Genomic DNA, 15,655 nt, shown 5'->3' with positions numbered 1-15,655 from the left:
TTATTTAATTTTAGTGTGCCTTTCTCCTAATTTACAAGCTTGCGTGCCGTGCCACGTCGTCATCTTACTTGCGCAGCAGCAGCACTTTGCCGTCCACTCATTGATATGCTAATTTTCTCTGCCCCCTCCCTCTCTCCGTCCCTGCCCCCCTCTCTATATTTAAGGGACCGTCACAGAAACGACCCCTCTCTCTGTGTCGATATGTGTCCTCTCTCTGTGTGTCCTTGTGATGTCTGTCTGCTTGTATGTCTGTCTATAGTTTTCTAGTTAGATTTTTGTTGCTATTTCTTTTTTGCCTGATGATGATTGCTTGTGTTGCAATCGAAACGTCGTAATATGCTTTTATTTTAATTTATTATTTTATTTTTAGACGTGACTTAACCGAAAGAACCAAAGATGTAAGAAATTGTAATAGAAGAAACCGGACGAGAATCAGAGAAACATATTTGAGTGATAAATTCATGCGTGCTAATTATGATTGGTGAAAGCTGCAGATGAGAGAACAAAAGAAATTGGTTCCATTTTGAAGTCTAGCATTTCCCAAGGTTTTTATGATCCATTCTGGTTAATCGGCAATCATGTGTAGTATAACCTAACAAGCGGTGCCAAACCACATGTAGACGAAGAAAAAAATGTGCCACAAGGGCACGAATAAAGGAATGTGCAGCACTTGCATATAGGCTGAAGGTAATGTATGTTTGTGGGTGACCTTTCCAGCAAGATAACCTCCACCTAGCCGCAAGATAACCCCCCACCTACCCCCAATAGCTCTCCAGCCCGGTTGTCACATTCCCAATCCATCCATCCACACTCCTCCCCTCCCCCCCATTCCATCTCCGAGTCCTGCTTCAACCCCACTCTCTCCCCTATCCCTCTCCCTGCCTCCATCTCACCCGACCTCCTCCCTCCGGGAGGGAGGGGGCTTGGCCAGAAGGGATGGGCTAGGGGCCAGCCTCTGGCCATGAACAGAACAGAGAAGAAGGGTCGGGCCGAGCATTTTTTTTTTGCGAAGCGCCGCACGTTTACGGTGGCTTTTAAAGCCGGGCGAGCCGCACTGTGCGAGAGACCTTGCCTCTCTCCGCGCCATTTATGTCATCATCGTCTCGTGTAGCTCTCTGCGGTGGGGAGACGGGGGGGAGGTGGGGAGGCGTTCTCCCCCATTGTTCGTCTTCTCCTACTGGCACACACGCACACCATGGCTGCTGTGGTGAGTGAAGGACGGATCTTTACGTACGGCGAGGACTGCAAGACGTCTTGGAAGGAGGCGGGCGCCCAGTACGATGACACTGACACCCATCTGCAGATCATGGGCAAGCCCGTGATGGAGCGCTGGGAGGCACCCTACATGCACAAGCTGGCGTCCATCGCCAGTTCCAAAGGTGGGTTGAACTTGCATATGTGCCCCGTGTATTATCAAATCTGTGCGCTGACACATTTGCATTGTCACGTCGCTGCAAGGACACATTTGTACTATCACGTCTCTGCACGGACACATTTGTACTATCACATCTTTGCACGGACATATCTGTACTCTGACGTCTCTACGCGGACAAATTTGTATTATCACGTCTCTGCACGGACACATTTGTATTATCACGCCCCTCCACGGACACATTTGTATGATCACGCCTCTGCACAGACACATTTGTATGATCACATCTCTACACCGGATAGATATCGGATAGGGAGGATGATTTCCACATTATTGCGCAGTGCAGTTAAAAAAATGATACATTTATGGTATTCAAAGAGTTGTTACTCCTTTGCAGAAAAGATGGAATGAATGTTTGCCCAGATGGGTCATCTAAAGGGTATATATACACTGAATCCTATCTCAGCATTGACCGTGTACCGATACTGAATTCATTTTCTCATAACTTTTACCTGAATAATCTGTTGATTGTATTTATTTATCCAGGTCAGAAACCTCGACGATATTCAGTGTTGTCACACAATGGCAGTTATGGGCAACCGTGGCCACACAGAACTGTCCTTAATGAATATGCATTTTATTTTTTCACAGCACACCACAAATTTGTTTTTAGCCGTGTTTTTTTTACCGCCGCACGCGTACACGCGCTTAAAAGCTAAGCGTGTCGAGTATTCGCGTGGCCACCTTTGGATTTTTAGAGGGATCGAGCTATACAAGAAGATGGTAGGGGCTATGTACTGCCATCAAGGCGAAGTTGTGCCCTCTTATAATGGAGTCGAGCCGCATGGCTGGGCCCCGTCGTTTGCTGTCAGCCTCGGCAGTGAGGAGGGATGGGACGGGCCGGGATGCCCCCCCCCCCTCCTCCCCTTTGTGTTGCAGCGTCCCCTGCTTGCCAGTGGCTTTTGTTGCCCAGGAGCCAGCGCATTGTAGCTCACGAGACAACGTGAGAAACACGATTGCAGCAGACCCAAACGTTAGTCGTGCCTCGGGGAACCCAAGACAACACATTGCCTTGTTTCTAACTTCACGTCTCTTCACACTCCGTGGGGATTATTAAAAATCTGAATATTTATTTTCTGGTCCTGGAGGAATCCGATGAGCTACAAAGCTCTTTTTCACAGATGTCTAGTATTTTCACTGATCTTTAATTTTAAAGGAGCAACTGACCTCTGAAGACAAATTAGTACAGTACTAACCAGAAGCAAAAAAACCCTAATTCCTTATAAAAAGGACTTGATTTCGCATAAAATATTTTACGAAGCCTCACATTCGACCGGGCACCGTCCCCAACTGTTAACAGCGGTGAGGAGGAGGGAGATATGTTCTAAGTACTCAGCCCCAGATAGCTGTGGATGAAATTAAGCCCTGCTTGCAGAGAACAATGCACTGAAGGGAGCGTCTTTAAGATACATCCTTTAGACTGAAATCTTTGGAGAAAAAATGTTTTTAAAAAATCAATGCAGTCCTAAAAGCGTTCCTAAGGTTGGTGGGGCTTTTAATAAAAACAAATGCCTTTCCCCCAAATTGTATGCAGATTGCGCTGTCAGTTTCATGTCAATACATGACAATTCCACTTGGAACTATTTCAGGGCAATACATGCGCCCATGTTAGGTAACAGTCCGCAGACGCAGATATTACATAACAACTTCTGAAATATCTTACCTTTTTCCACACAATGGACTTTTGACACCTGCCTTGCTCCAGACTGTTAGATAAAGAAGTTTGACGTCTGAGCCACCCAGTCACCTCTCGCCTGATTGAAATCAACCACAGACAACGACACGTCTCGCGCAATGTGTATTGCCCGTGTAATCCATCGCTAATTATTGAATCAAATCAGGAACACAGGATCGTGATAATTTATTAAAGTGCAAGGGGGATAAATTAGTACAAGCCGAGTGTATATGTAGAATAATCAGTAATAATCGACAGTGCAGAATGAAGGCCTCCATACGCCACGTTGGTCTGGCACTTTGTTTCACCATGCCATATTTATTTTAATAAATTATGATAAAATCATGCTGAGGGAATCCAATCAGTACTCTGGTTTCCTGCCGAATGATGGAAAACACCTCATGAATGTAATTGGCCGAAACATCCCAATGCAAGATCCTCAAAATAAGCCTTGTGACTCTGATGCTTTGCTGTGTTTGCAATTACTATTACAGTATCTTATCATACAGCGGACACACATATGTAACACATATGTCTAGGAGAGGTTATATTTTAGACAAGGTTCTAGGTGTACATACGCGGCTCAGAAGAAAATCAAAAGGCATGTAAAATATGGCCGTCTGTTCAGTTTTTAGTGTGAGTGGTTACAGCATTTATCTGGAAGAAAAGGCCATGTGCAGCTTGTAAAGTGAACCGCATTTGCATTACAATGCAGCAGCGGGTAGGGTAATTACCATTTTAGGCACGAAGACAGCAGTTTGCAAAATTCAAGTCTCTTGACCCAAAAAGGCCGTGTCCATTTTCACACCATTCAATCTCTTCCATTCACATTCCGTCCCGTGTCGCATTGTACAAACTGTATGTGGCATAATGGGCATTGTGCCCGGCTCGCTGGGCTTACGTGGAAAGCTGGATCATTGGTTGGTCACAAAACCTGGAGTTACTCATGTGCAGCAACTGATTAAAATGTGCCTTTGGAGATGAGTTATTAAAAAAATATATAAAAGTTTTGTGTAAGTGTACTTTGTTCATATGCAATACAGGGGAAGCTGCCCTAGGGGTAATGGATGAACTTGCAATCCAGAGGTCGCCAATTCACATCTCATGGCGTGGCAGTTGAAAGAATGGAGCAAGTTTCCTAAATTCCCCTACCACTGGCCATCCAGCGATATGTGTACACCACAGTGAATTGATGTGGTGGGGTACAGCATTGGTTCTCCCCACCTCTGACAATGCATTACGTGAATCATTACCTGCCTATATTGCACCACGGTTGAGCAAGCCGTTTCAAGTCCCGAGTGATAAAATGCACTGTTCGTAGCATTAGCTATTATCTGTCCAATGCTGAATGAAGGCCTCCCCACATCGCCAGTCACCTTGCCGCTATACATGAGCCGCGCTCGTGACTCCATCTCAGGTTGATGGAGGGTGCACATTTTGTGTCGCCTCTCACCGAGTATCTGACTGCTTATACCGTGGGTGCCCCTACCTATGCCCGTGTGGCATCTCAGATTTTAGAGCCTCTCCATCGTATTCACCACGTCAAGGCAGCGCCTCGGAGAAGAATGACCTGCCTTTGTACGTTGCCCTGATATGTAAAAAAAAATGTTGTTGCGTACTGCAGACACGTTGTGCATACGGTATTACGGTGTGACAAGCTCTACAGCTTGGATTCCGTTAGAGCCATGATTTACCCAGTGCCGAGGCCAACGCGATTTGCACCGCGCAGAGCTTCACCGCGCAGTGTCTGCTTCATGCGAGTGCTGCCACATATTCTAACGCCAAGCGTTTATGCCGCAGAAATATACTTCATAAAATTTCACCGTTAGTATTTTATGCACTCGTACACAGAATGCTGTATGTGGAGACGTATAAAATATTCAACACTATGGGAGAGTTACTGCGTGAAAGATTCCTTGCGACGTGGGATACAACACAAGCAGAGGCAATTGCAAAACAACTGACCAACTGGCTATATTTACATTAACACACTATGTACTTTTGTTGTGAATGTCAGAGTCTTTCTTTGTCGCCACCTTGGCAAGATGTTAATTACCTCGCCTGGTATAAAGGAAGTCGTGGTTCGATCCCGACCCTGATGCCTCTATAATTTGAATTTGCATATTCTCCCAGTGGTCGCGTAGATTTTTCTCCGGGTCCTCCAGTTTTCCCCCCAACATTTTGAATCGATATCACGCGTTGACAGTATTTTACAGCTATAAATTTCTGACAGCCCTGTTCTTCACCTGAGGATGTCTACTTGCATTGTGGCCGAAACGTCGTGAGAATATTATCTGATTATGTTTATTTTTATAATTTTATAATTTCCCTTCTACGTGACTTTACCGAAAGAACCAAGAAAAATAAATATAGTTTATAGTATGTATATGCATGCATTGTTAATTTGGAAATGTTCTTGAGATATCGTTCCTGGATTTAAACCTGAAAATTATTAAACCAGGCATTGCGATTTACAGTATCAGGCTTCATAGCCTACCACACGCAGTGCAGTACAATAAATTAAAAATCTATACTAGAGCACGTATTGTGTACTGACGATATGCAGTTCTGTACAAGGCATACTGTAGCCTACATAGGTCCATATTGATCATGATAATTCAATCTGGCAGTCGAGGTGAAAGATGGTAGTCCGCCCAAAACATCGCTGTACTATATTCCAATTTATCCTTTTATTTCAGAATGTGCACTACGGTACTATATACGCACGCATACCTATCGATATAATGTGGCCTGATTTTCCCTCCTGTAAAGACACCGGGAGTAACGGAGTCGCCTCTCCTTAGCCAAACTCGTTAACATAATGCAGAAGGCTAGGTCAAGTGTGTCAAGCTATGCGAGTCTATTTTCAATTAGATCAAGACCTTCCCGAGGAAACATTTCTCCTTTGCCTGAGTCGATTGGCTTTCGCCACGTAGAATTCAGCCAAGTAGAAATACCTGATTTTATTTACAGGAGTTTAATAAAGATGCAACCCTGCAATTTCTTGTTCACGTCACAGGTTGCCACCACCATCGCAAGCTTAAGAGAGGCCCTGTTGGTATCTGGCCTACTCTTACACCACAATACCTGTGCATTTGTAAATGTGAGTTGAGTTAGTGTCTGCTCAAACGAGCAATGAACCAACTCTTAATCTGACTCACAACTATGCACTCGTGGGAATTCCACATTCCTATGGTAGGGCCCAGTTTACCCAAAGGATGGTTCAATGTATATAGCATAATACAGAGTGTTTTAAAAAGATGGACCCAATTTCAAAGCAGTATATTTCACGATGACAACATGCTACAATTACACAAAAAGTTACAAACGGTTTAATGAGTTATCAAGTTTTACTAACCATTTTATTAATGCTCTGTGCCCTCCACCTGCTGTACAGACAACATCGAGACGATAATTGAATTCGTCCCAAACGCCTCTCTTCTCACGTTTTCTTCTGAGGTGCGTGGTCGCCCTGTGCTCTCCCCTTACATAAACAGCCTGTTTCCTTAAATTGTCGGTACCAACGACGAATGCTCTTTGACATTGGCGGATCAATGCCAAAACGCCGTTGAAACCCACGCTGCACCGCAATTACGGATTCAGTCTTGCTGAACTGCCGAACACAAAACGCTTTGTGTTGCGAGGTCACCATCTTGCGAATGACTGAGGCTAGGGGCTGTTTGTGCGCTGGGAGAGGAATCGAATAATTTGAAACTCTATGCCCGGCCCTTTCAAGTGGTAATAGTTTCATTCATGGGCGGTTCGTGGTTTCAGAGATATAGCGATTTCAAATCGGGTCCATTTTTTAAAACACCCTGTATGTAGATTCTGCATTACAACGGTTTGGATTGGGACATTATGGAGTAATTGAAGAGGACAATGGTGTGAAAATAAAGAAGGCTGCGACATACGACTTTAGATACAAATGAACAAAAGTAACTTAACAGGACTACTCGACAAAAAGACAATGTGTTTCTATTGTTGAATGTCTTTAGCACTGTACGTAGCCAACCGTGCTAATCGGAGGCGCAGTTACTGAAGTTGAATGAAATAAAGAGAACAAGAGCAGGGTGCAGTGTCTGTGTACATTTGAGCGGGATAATGACAAATAGCATGCCAATCATTATGCCTGCATAATAAAGTTTAAATTAGTGCACGCTTCCAGGTATGACGTGGGCTCAGAAGCTTGGATGCCGACAAAGAAAATGGAACAAAAACTGACAAGAACACTAAGAAGCATGTAGAGATGCACGTCTGGAATTGCAGTTATAGAGACAAAGGAACACAGTTTAGAGAGCGTCTGCAGGATGGAGACATGATACAGACTTGGAATAAAAATGTCAACTTGGTCAGGACACATCACTGCTAAGGTTGATGGCCTGTGGTTGAAACCAATGATTGAGCGACAGCCAAAGGAGGGGAACATGCCTTATAGTACAGTATGCCCTCGTTATTTGCGAGGGATATATTCCAGAGATGCTCGTAAATAGCCAAAACCGCGGATAGCACGTACATGAATAACGAGGGAAAACTGTATATCCACAGAGATGGAGATATGAAATAAATGTATGTACAGGGGCCCACAGTAAATGGTTTGTTGCATCATGAGACTGCATACCTGTCAATCCATACGGTTTGCCCGTATATTTGTACAGGGAAATTGAGTTTTCAGGTCCATACGGCGTACAGCCGTTTCAATACGGTCAAATTTAATACATGTTTGTCTATTTGTTTGTGTTTCTCCCTTGTGATGGGACTTTGTAGGATGACCGTTGAGATTTTTAAGGGGCAAGGGGTGACCAATAAGGTGTGAATTTGTCTGTAATAAGGTAGGGCACTGATAAGGAGTTGACCGGTATGAGACTGAGTGATGGCGCTGGCTTGGGGAGGCCTTCATGCAGCAGTTAATAGATCATGGCTGATGACGTCGACGATGAAAAACGTCATCTACAGTTTTAACCCAAAAAAGAAAAAAACGGTTAAATAATCGCAGATGTAGGGCATTTTTAAATTATCGTGGCATTTTGGCCCGGTGCCAGATTATACAAAACCGGCCTATGTAGAGAATGGGGAGTGGTGTTGTGTGGAGCTTGGAAGGAATGATGATGGGAGGGAAGGGAAGGGCTGGCTCGCCGGGTGAGAGCTACGTGTACAGTAATGGGGTGTGCTGGGGGGACACGGCAGAGAGGGAACACACACACCAAAGACAAAGATCCCCCCTGTAGCCTGTAACAGACTGTTGGAGCAAGTGCTGTTAGCGAGTGCCACCTATGAAGGCCGGCGCTGTGGCACACGAGGGCGTGGGTGGCCAACGACCATGCCCGACCGCCTTTGTCTCCCCAGTGGCGATGCTTACACATCGCACCAGATACTCATTTTGAGGATGAGTCGACCTAGGGGAGGCTCCAGGATCGGGTTCAGATAATCGTCACCGGTGTTGTCCGTGAACGGGAATCGAACCCGGGACGCCAAGTGCGTAGTGCAGCGCGCTAACCGCGACACCACCGCTCCCCCACACACACACCCCACACACGCGCATGACTTCTCTCTACACATGGGGGAGGGGACGGGTTTGTCTCCTAATTGCACCGCGGCTGCAACTTTTAATGAGCGGCTCGTCCTATTTCAGTTGCTAAATGTGTGCGTGCCCAGACGTGAGTGCAGCTCGTTTGCAGGCAGGCAGATTTTATACTCCCGGCATGCCAGTTTACTACCACCCACACACAGCCTCCCGTCCACCCCAGCAGTATAAATGGAGACGCCAGAGTTGATCGTGTGTGTGGTGGGGTAAAGTGTGGGTACTCCCACCTATATCTTTCAAAACACCTGGACAGTGTGGAAGAGTAGACCAAATACCATTCGACTAGAGGGCCTCTCCGGAGCGCCCTCCAAAGGGGGCCTTACCGCCAGCATTGGCATTCACCAGCAATTGCAGTGCATTTTGGGTGCTGTATAATCTATAATAACGCTTATAATCCATGACACTTATAATGTAAAATAACACTCATAATCTATAATAATACTTATCCATAATAACAAAATCTATATAACACTTATACATCTAATGATATATGCTCACATATACCGTGTGAGCCTTAAAACCACCCAAATCACCATAGTTTCTGTTGTGCTGGTTCGCGAAAGTTTGTTTTAGGGTCCAGGAGGGTTGGAGAACGCTGCTGAAAGAGCGCTGAAATATTACTCTGACATATCACCTGGTAGTAAGGGGCACTTACGAGCAGGATTGTAAATCTGTTCTTGATAAATTATATAGAGTGCTGAATTACTGAGTTGGCAATAGGTCCGATGAAATGCATGGTCAATAAACATAAATTAGAGAAAGCTTGTGTGCGTCATCGCTGTAATCACATTAATTGCCAATATGACGGAACACTTGAGCCTTGGGGCTTTTACGACCAATCATAGTGGTCGTAGTGTATTCACGAAGACCATTACATGACAAACATAGCCAGGCTCGGTGGAACAAAACCTCTGGATTTAAAAACATAAACATCCACTGTACTGTTTATGCATTTATAATACATTACAGTACACTCATGCAGAAATTTGTGAGCCTGGAAAAATCTAAATCTGGCAGCTTGCCAAACGCATTTGCTGTATATAGTCAGTGGGTGATCATTCGTGCCACTTGTACGAACGTCCGAAAGAAGGAGGCCTTTCAAGAAAGGACAAAATAAACATAAAATGGTACACAACACGGGTATAAAACTGCATTACAAGAATGGTTGGCACCGCTCAATCCAGGCGAGAGAGCAGGAATCAGACAGGGAATACTGTAGGCCAGACAGGGAATACTGTAGGCCATTGCACAATTAAAGAATATTTTCTGTTCAATATTCTTTCATTGTCACCAAAATCTGGGTGAATTTGTGAGCAGTATTTTGGATAATTCATTATCGTGCTCGATGGAAACATTGAAACAATCAAAATTGTAATCCTTTTAACTATGTATTTTTTTTCGGAAATAGCCGATTGGATTTCATAAACGAATCAACGCCCCTTATCGACCCAACGCATCGAATCTTCAGGGGGTCGAATGATTCTGGTCCTCCTATGTATGCAACTTGGCATACAATTGTACACACCTGTAATCACAAGCAATTAGGTGCAACCTGCTGGTCCAAACACAAGCAATTACACTTCTTGTCATAATTTAAGTATTTTTTCCCTTAATTATAATTGCAAGGCTGTGCTCTTCAGCCTAAATTAAAGTCAACATTAAATTTTTATTGAATTATTGAACATGTATGTAGATGTATATGTGTTGAACTTCGTTCGCACCCTACATAGCCAACCGTGCTAATCGGAGGTGCAACATGTTGCTTTAATTGGCTTTGATTTACCACGTTTTCTGCCCAGATGACCAAATAAAACCAGAGGCAGGCAGTGATGTCCCGCAACACAATTTTGAGTGGCATCTACACTGCAATCTCCATCTCCCATTTTTTGGAAACCTCTACTTAACACTATTCACCCTACAACGAAACTGGCCTTCCTAACATGGGGATTTAGAAATTAAGGCCTTTTAGTTAAGGCTACCACATCTCTGGGAGGCTCAACCAGGACACACGGCGAGCCGGTGGTAGCCCCTCCCACCACCAGCCCCACAACTTTTACATCGTTTTTTCAACAAGCCAACAATAGGGCATTACAAGAACTCTCTTAGTATTTTGAAATTGTGCGATTCCTATGGCTATATAGGCATAATGTGGTGTTCGCCAAAAGGCGCCAAAAGGCGAACAGTGGCGTTCTCTGGTCTGACACTGGTGAGACTAGGCCCTAAAGAAGTCTGTCTCTGGTGTAGACCAATCAGTTTCAAGGACAATGCCATATATTATCAGAGCATATTTTTGTTTGCAACTTCACCACAAGTACGTGTGGTTAATTCAGACATGACTCCTTGCAAAGGGTTTCTATTTTGGTGTGTGAAAATCTTAACATCTGTTTTATTGCCAGAAAGGGTATAACTTGATTTTTATTTTTTTCATACTTGATACTGGCATAAAAGGGTCCCATGTTTCAGGACACATGTGTTTCTCGCCTTTTTTTTTACCATGCTAAGCACCCATTTCGACCCATCATTTTCACGTCAGCATACTGGTTGTAAGCAGCCAGGCAATCCGAATAGTCTGATAGCTCGCCAACCACTGGGCGTTGCGGCACGTAGCGTCGTTTCTCAAACCCTGTAGGCAGAAGAGAGCCTTCAGTTTTGATGTGAACTGTGAAAAGCAAATGGCCGAGTGGTTCGCACATGTCATGCCAATGGCGACTGCCTTCGACATCCACTCCTCCGTGCACATAGCGGGAGTGGGGGGGGGGGCAATGAGCCCGACTGTCTGGTGCACCGTTGCATGCAGAATGTAATTAGCCTTGCATAACTGGGTGGGGATTTAATGAAGCCCATCTGTTACACTTTTTTTTATTTGCGTACATATTTGTGCATTTTTATGTGAAACACGCAAGTACATAGCTATTTCTTGTGCATGTGGATGTGCTTCTGCGTAGGAATGGTGATGGTTGCTGACAAGGCAAACCAAATTGCCTCCGTGCTAAAGCAAACATGGTTGTGACGAGCAACTCCATTGGCTGCCCTGAGTTGGGTGCAAATTCCACATTCTTATGGTGGGGTAAATATTTTCATGTGAACACCACTGTTGATTTTCAAAAAGTGCTACAAATTTGTAGTAATCGAGTAGGTGTGATGAGATGAAAGTTCTTTTTAAGACATTGTAAAAATTAAATTGCTTGTTATTGCTTTAGTGCTGTATATCATACTGATAGTACACTTCTAAACTATACATGCCAAAGAGATTACATTTGTTTAAACTTGTCCAAATAAGTTATAGAATAATCATTACATAACCACTTCATCATTGATAAGATTCATTTTTTGAAAACATTAATGTTCTTTGTGGCTAAAGGTCTAAACTGAAAAAGTGTCTAGTTACACATACAAACTGTGGCTATAAAAATATTTAATTTTTAAATTATTTTTCATGTAGGACCCTAGTTAAAATTCTTGACATTTCAGGAATGCAAAATATAGAATATGAAGCAATTAATGACCTAAACACATCATGCATGTATGCACAAGAAGTATGAACGTCAATATATAGTGTGCCCATATGAACAACATGTGCATACCGGAGGAAGATTTAGAAACTTCCCAGTAGTGGGGGGGCATAGTCCTGATATTTAAACAATTTGAAGTAGGGTCCTACATTAATAGTCATAATAAAAACAATTGAATGTACTTTCCGTGGTAAATATGAATGAAAAGCCCAATTTTTGGGACCTCACTATAGATGGGGGAATATCCACCACTCGCCCCCTCCTTGGAACCTCCACTGAGGCGTACACCGGTGTGTGTGTGCGCGTGATTGTACCATATTAAGCTTGACATGACCGCGCTGGCTGGCGCCCTTTAGCGGACCGCGGTCACAATGTGTGCAGACCTAATCAGACATGCAAAGCCGATGGTGCGGTGGAGGAGGGAGTTGGTTGTGTGCTGAATGCAGTGGGGGGTGGGGTGGATGGCAGGCGGGTCCCACGTCCTGTTTGCATTGCTACGTGGTTCTCGCTGTGTGGTGTGCGGTTTGGGCACGCATGGTGTGCGGTGTGGGCACATGCAGTGTGTGTGGTGTGGTGCACGTGCGGCGTGTGCGGTGTGGGCACACACAGGGTGTGTGGAGTGGGGCACGCATGATGTGCAGGCCCTTGTGTGGGACGTCCGCACCACACAGTTGCCATGCATGGTGAATACCTGAACGGCCAAAGCACAAAAGGCCTTTATGGAGATGTAAATGAAAGTTATTGTCCCCTTTGCATCGTACACGCTGGAGGCATTGCTGTCAGGGTCAAAGGGTACAGCGTTTCTCAGCACGAGGGGTAAATTATTGTCGTGATATTTTATTGTTTCTTTATTGTTTTATCGTCTCTTTTCCTTTTGCTGAATAAGATTGTGGACTTGACAGAGGGACTCCGCTGGAAAACAGAACAGGCAACGTCTGTTTGGGCAATTATTTGAAGGCAGATCGGAATCACGAGCACAGGATTTTCTTGACGAGGAATATTTCAATCAATCAACTATCTATGACATGAATCAGAAATATGGACACTGACCAAGACATTTTAACAAAAGTTGAAGAGAACAAAAAGAAGCATGGATAGTTCCATACTTGGAATGACACTAAGATACAAATGACACTGGACAAAGATGGTCACGGTATCGCATGCTTTCAGAGGTGCTTCATTGGCCGTCTGGAACGCTCCTTCTTTCGATATTAGGAAGCCACTAGAGCTATGCACTTTTAAATCGAGATTGAAAACTAATTTCTTGAACTGCTTTTCGTGTTTAGTTTGTTGTTGTTCCCCAGCACCTCCGATTAGCATGGTTAGCTACGTACGGTGCGAAAGCAGTTCAGCATACAAAAAGGGGTATGCACGATGAGGGAACACACGGAAATCAGAGCCATCTTGTTTCCTACCAAAGAAAGTTAGTGAAGATGGGAAATGGGCAAGATGAGTGACAGAATGGCAGCCGGAAGATAAAAAAAAATACATCCAAGAGAATGACTACTGTGGAGATGGAGCAATGAGATAAACTAATTTGCATAAGTCAGATGTACTATGACATCGCAGGACCAAGAGAGATGGTGATGGCATAGGGAGGTCTTTATCCAGCAGTGGATTGACTGTTGGATGATGATGATAATGATGATGACACTAAAGGGTGAAAATTCATCCTCCAACCTTACAATGTAATACATAGATGCAGTCATAATGTTGGACTATAGGAAGCAATCTTTCATCTCTATTTCCTACCATAAAGTACAAATAATCAATCTGCAAAGCGGCCAACTTTATATCTCTCTGAAATCTATCAACCTCCTTGTTAGACGAGAAATTCTAAAATAAAGATGAGAGGGACAATGTTATCAGACACCACCTTCAGCACAAAACGCCACGTGGGCTCGTAATTTACACCACATCTCCTCTTGCAGAATCAGATATGGAGAGATGCAACAAAGGGCTTGCAAAACCCCCACCCTCTTGGCAGAGGTAATGGCCAGAATCAGATCTGCCACGGTACACCTGCTGGACCCAAAGGGTGAAACGGAGGGCAACAAAGAGTGTCTCGCTCAAGGGAGGTCCCTAGGACGACATGCTTTCCCGATCGTTGGTCTCTCACGCTAAATCCCATGCACAAATTGGAGTAGCGAGGGAAGCCTCGACAAAAGGAACCCCTGTCTGTGCTTCATAACAAGTAAACTCGTAAAAACAAAGTTTTTCACTATAAATCCTTTATATGCGTGGCGGCTAGAGTCCTCTCGTCCTCTGGCTTGAGATGGCTGCCACCTATGGGTCAGATGATTGTCTGCCACCATTAAGCAATTGGTAATTAAATATTTAATTTGTTTTCCCTAAACAGTGTAAAATTTTGGATTTTTTTTCACGAAAATTAATTGTCACACACAACGAGTCTGTGTGGAAAATGTCAGCTCGATTGGATCACGGGAAGTGGGTTAAAAAACGAGCGAAAGATTTGCACGGTCCTAAGCAAGCAAGCGAACTTAATATAAAGGATTTAAAAATATATTCGCCTGTGGAGGACGCGGGGATCGATCCCGCGACCTTTGGCATGGGAAGCGAGGGCACTACCAACTGCGCTACTCCGCCACGGCCTGTGGAGGGGTTACGCTCTGGGCTCTTACACTTTGACGTTCAGCCAAAGCCATGAATGAGTTCTATTTGAATATATGTAAAATACATTTTTTTTGCCTAAAAAGTGTAAAATTTTGGGAATTTTTTTTCACGAACAATAATTGTCTGGCACAACGAGTCTGTGTGGAAAATGTCAGCTCGATTGGATCACGGGAAGTGGGTTAAAAAACGACCCAAAGATTTGCACGGTCCTAAGCAAGCAAGCAAGCACGCACGCAAGCAAGCACGCAAGCGAACTTAATATAAAGGAGGGAAGTAATAAAATAATAAAAATAAAACATAATAAAGCAATTCTCACGACGTTTCGGCCACAACGCAAGCAGCCGTCCTCAGGTGAAAACCAGGTCCGTCGAGGCGACAGACTCTGTCGCCTCGACGAAACGTCGTGAGAATTGCTTTATTATGTTTTATTTTTATTATTTTATTACTTCCCTTCTACGTGACTTTACCGAAAGAACCAAGAAGATGAATCCCTGCAGTCACGAAAGCTTTAAATCGAAATTTAATATAAAGGATTTAAAAAGGCAGAGCAGTGTGCTCGAGAACAGTCAACAGAAGCAGATATCACAGAAGCACTTCTGATATCCTTTCAAGTAACATCTTATGCTCAGAGACAGCACTTTTCCATCCATTCTACTATAGAGAGTAGTTTCCATCTTTATGACAGTTCTCAAAGCTAAAATTTTGGCAAGTTCAGTGCTTCGTGAAATCAAATGTGAATATATTTTTTTTGTTCAGCCATTGGTGACTGGGCTGATACCATAAATTCATTCCATATGAAAATGCAAATTTATCACAGTTGG

The 15,655-nt window shown here is 43.9% G+C and overlaps 1 protein-coding gene across 1 annotated transcript in view; it reads left to right on the top strand.

The window, feature by feature from the left end:
* Window positions 1-817: 817 nt before the first annotated feature.
* LOC133349902 (guanidinoacetate N-methyltransferase-like) overlaps window positions 818-15,655 on the top strand; it is a 44,333-nt gene continuing 29,495 nt past the window's right edge. Inside the window, exon 1 of the mRNA XM_061563756.1 lies at window positions 818-1,379. Within this exon, the coding sequence (XP_061419740.1) occupies window positions 1,196-1,379 (184 nt within the window). The 5' untranslated portion in view covers window positions 818-1,195. The remainder of the gene's footprint in view (window positions 1,380-15,655) is intronic.

The sequence above is a fragment of the Lethenteron reissneri genome, chromosome 32, assembly GCF_015708825.2.
Source record: "Lethenteron reissneri isolate LAM-NWPU_2019-01 chromosome 32, ASM1570882v1, whole genome shotgun sequence".
Classification (NCBI taxonomy): Eukaryota; Metazoa; Chordata; class Hyperoartia; order Petromyzontiformes; family Petromyzontidae; genus Lethenteron; species Lethenteron reissneri.
Note: the sequence above shows the minus strand (reverse complement) of the source record. Positions and strands in the feature narration are given on the sequence as shown.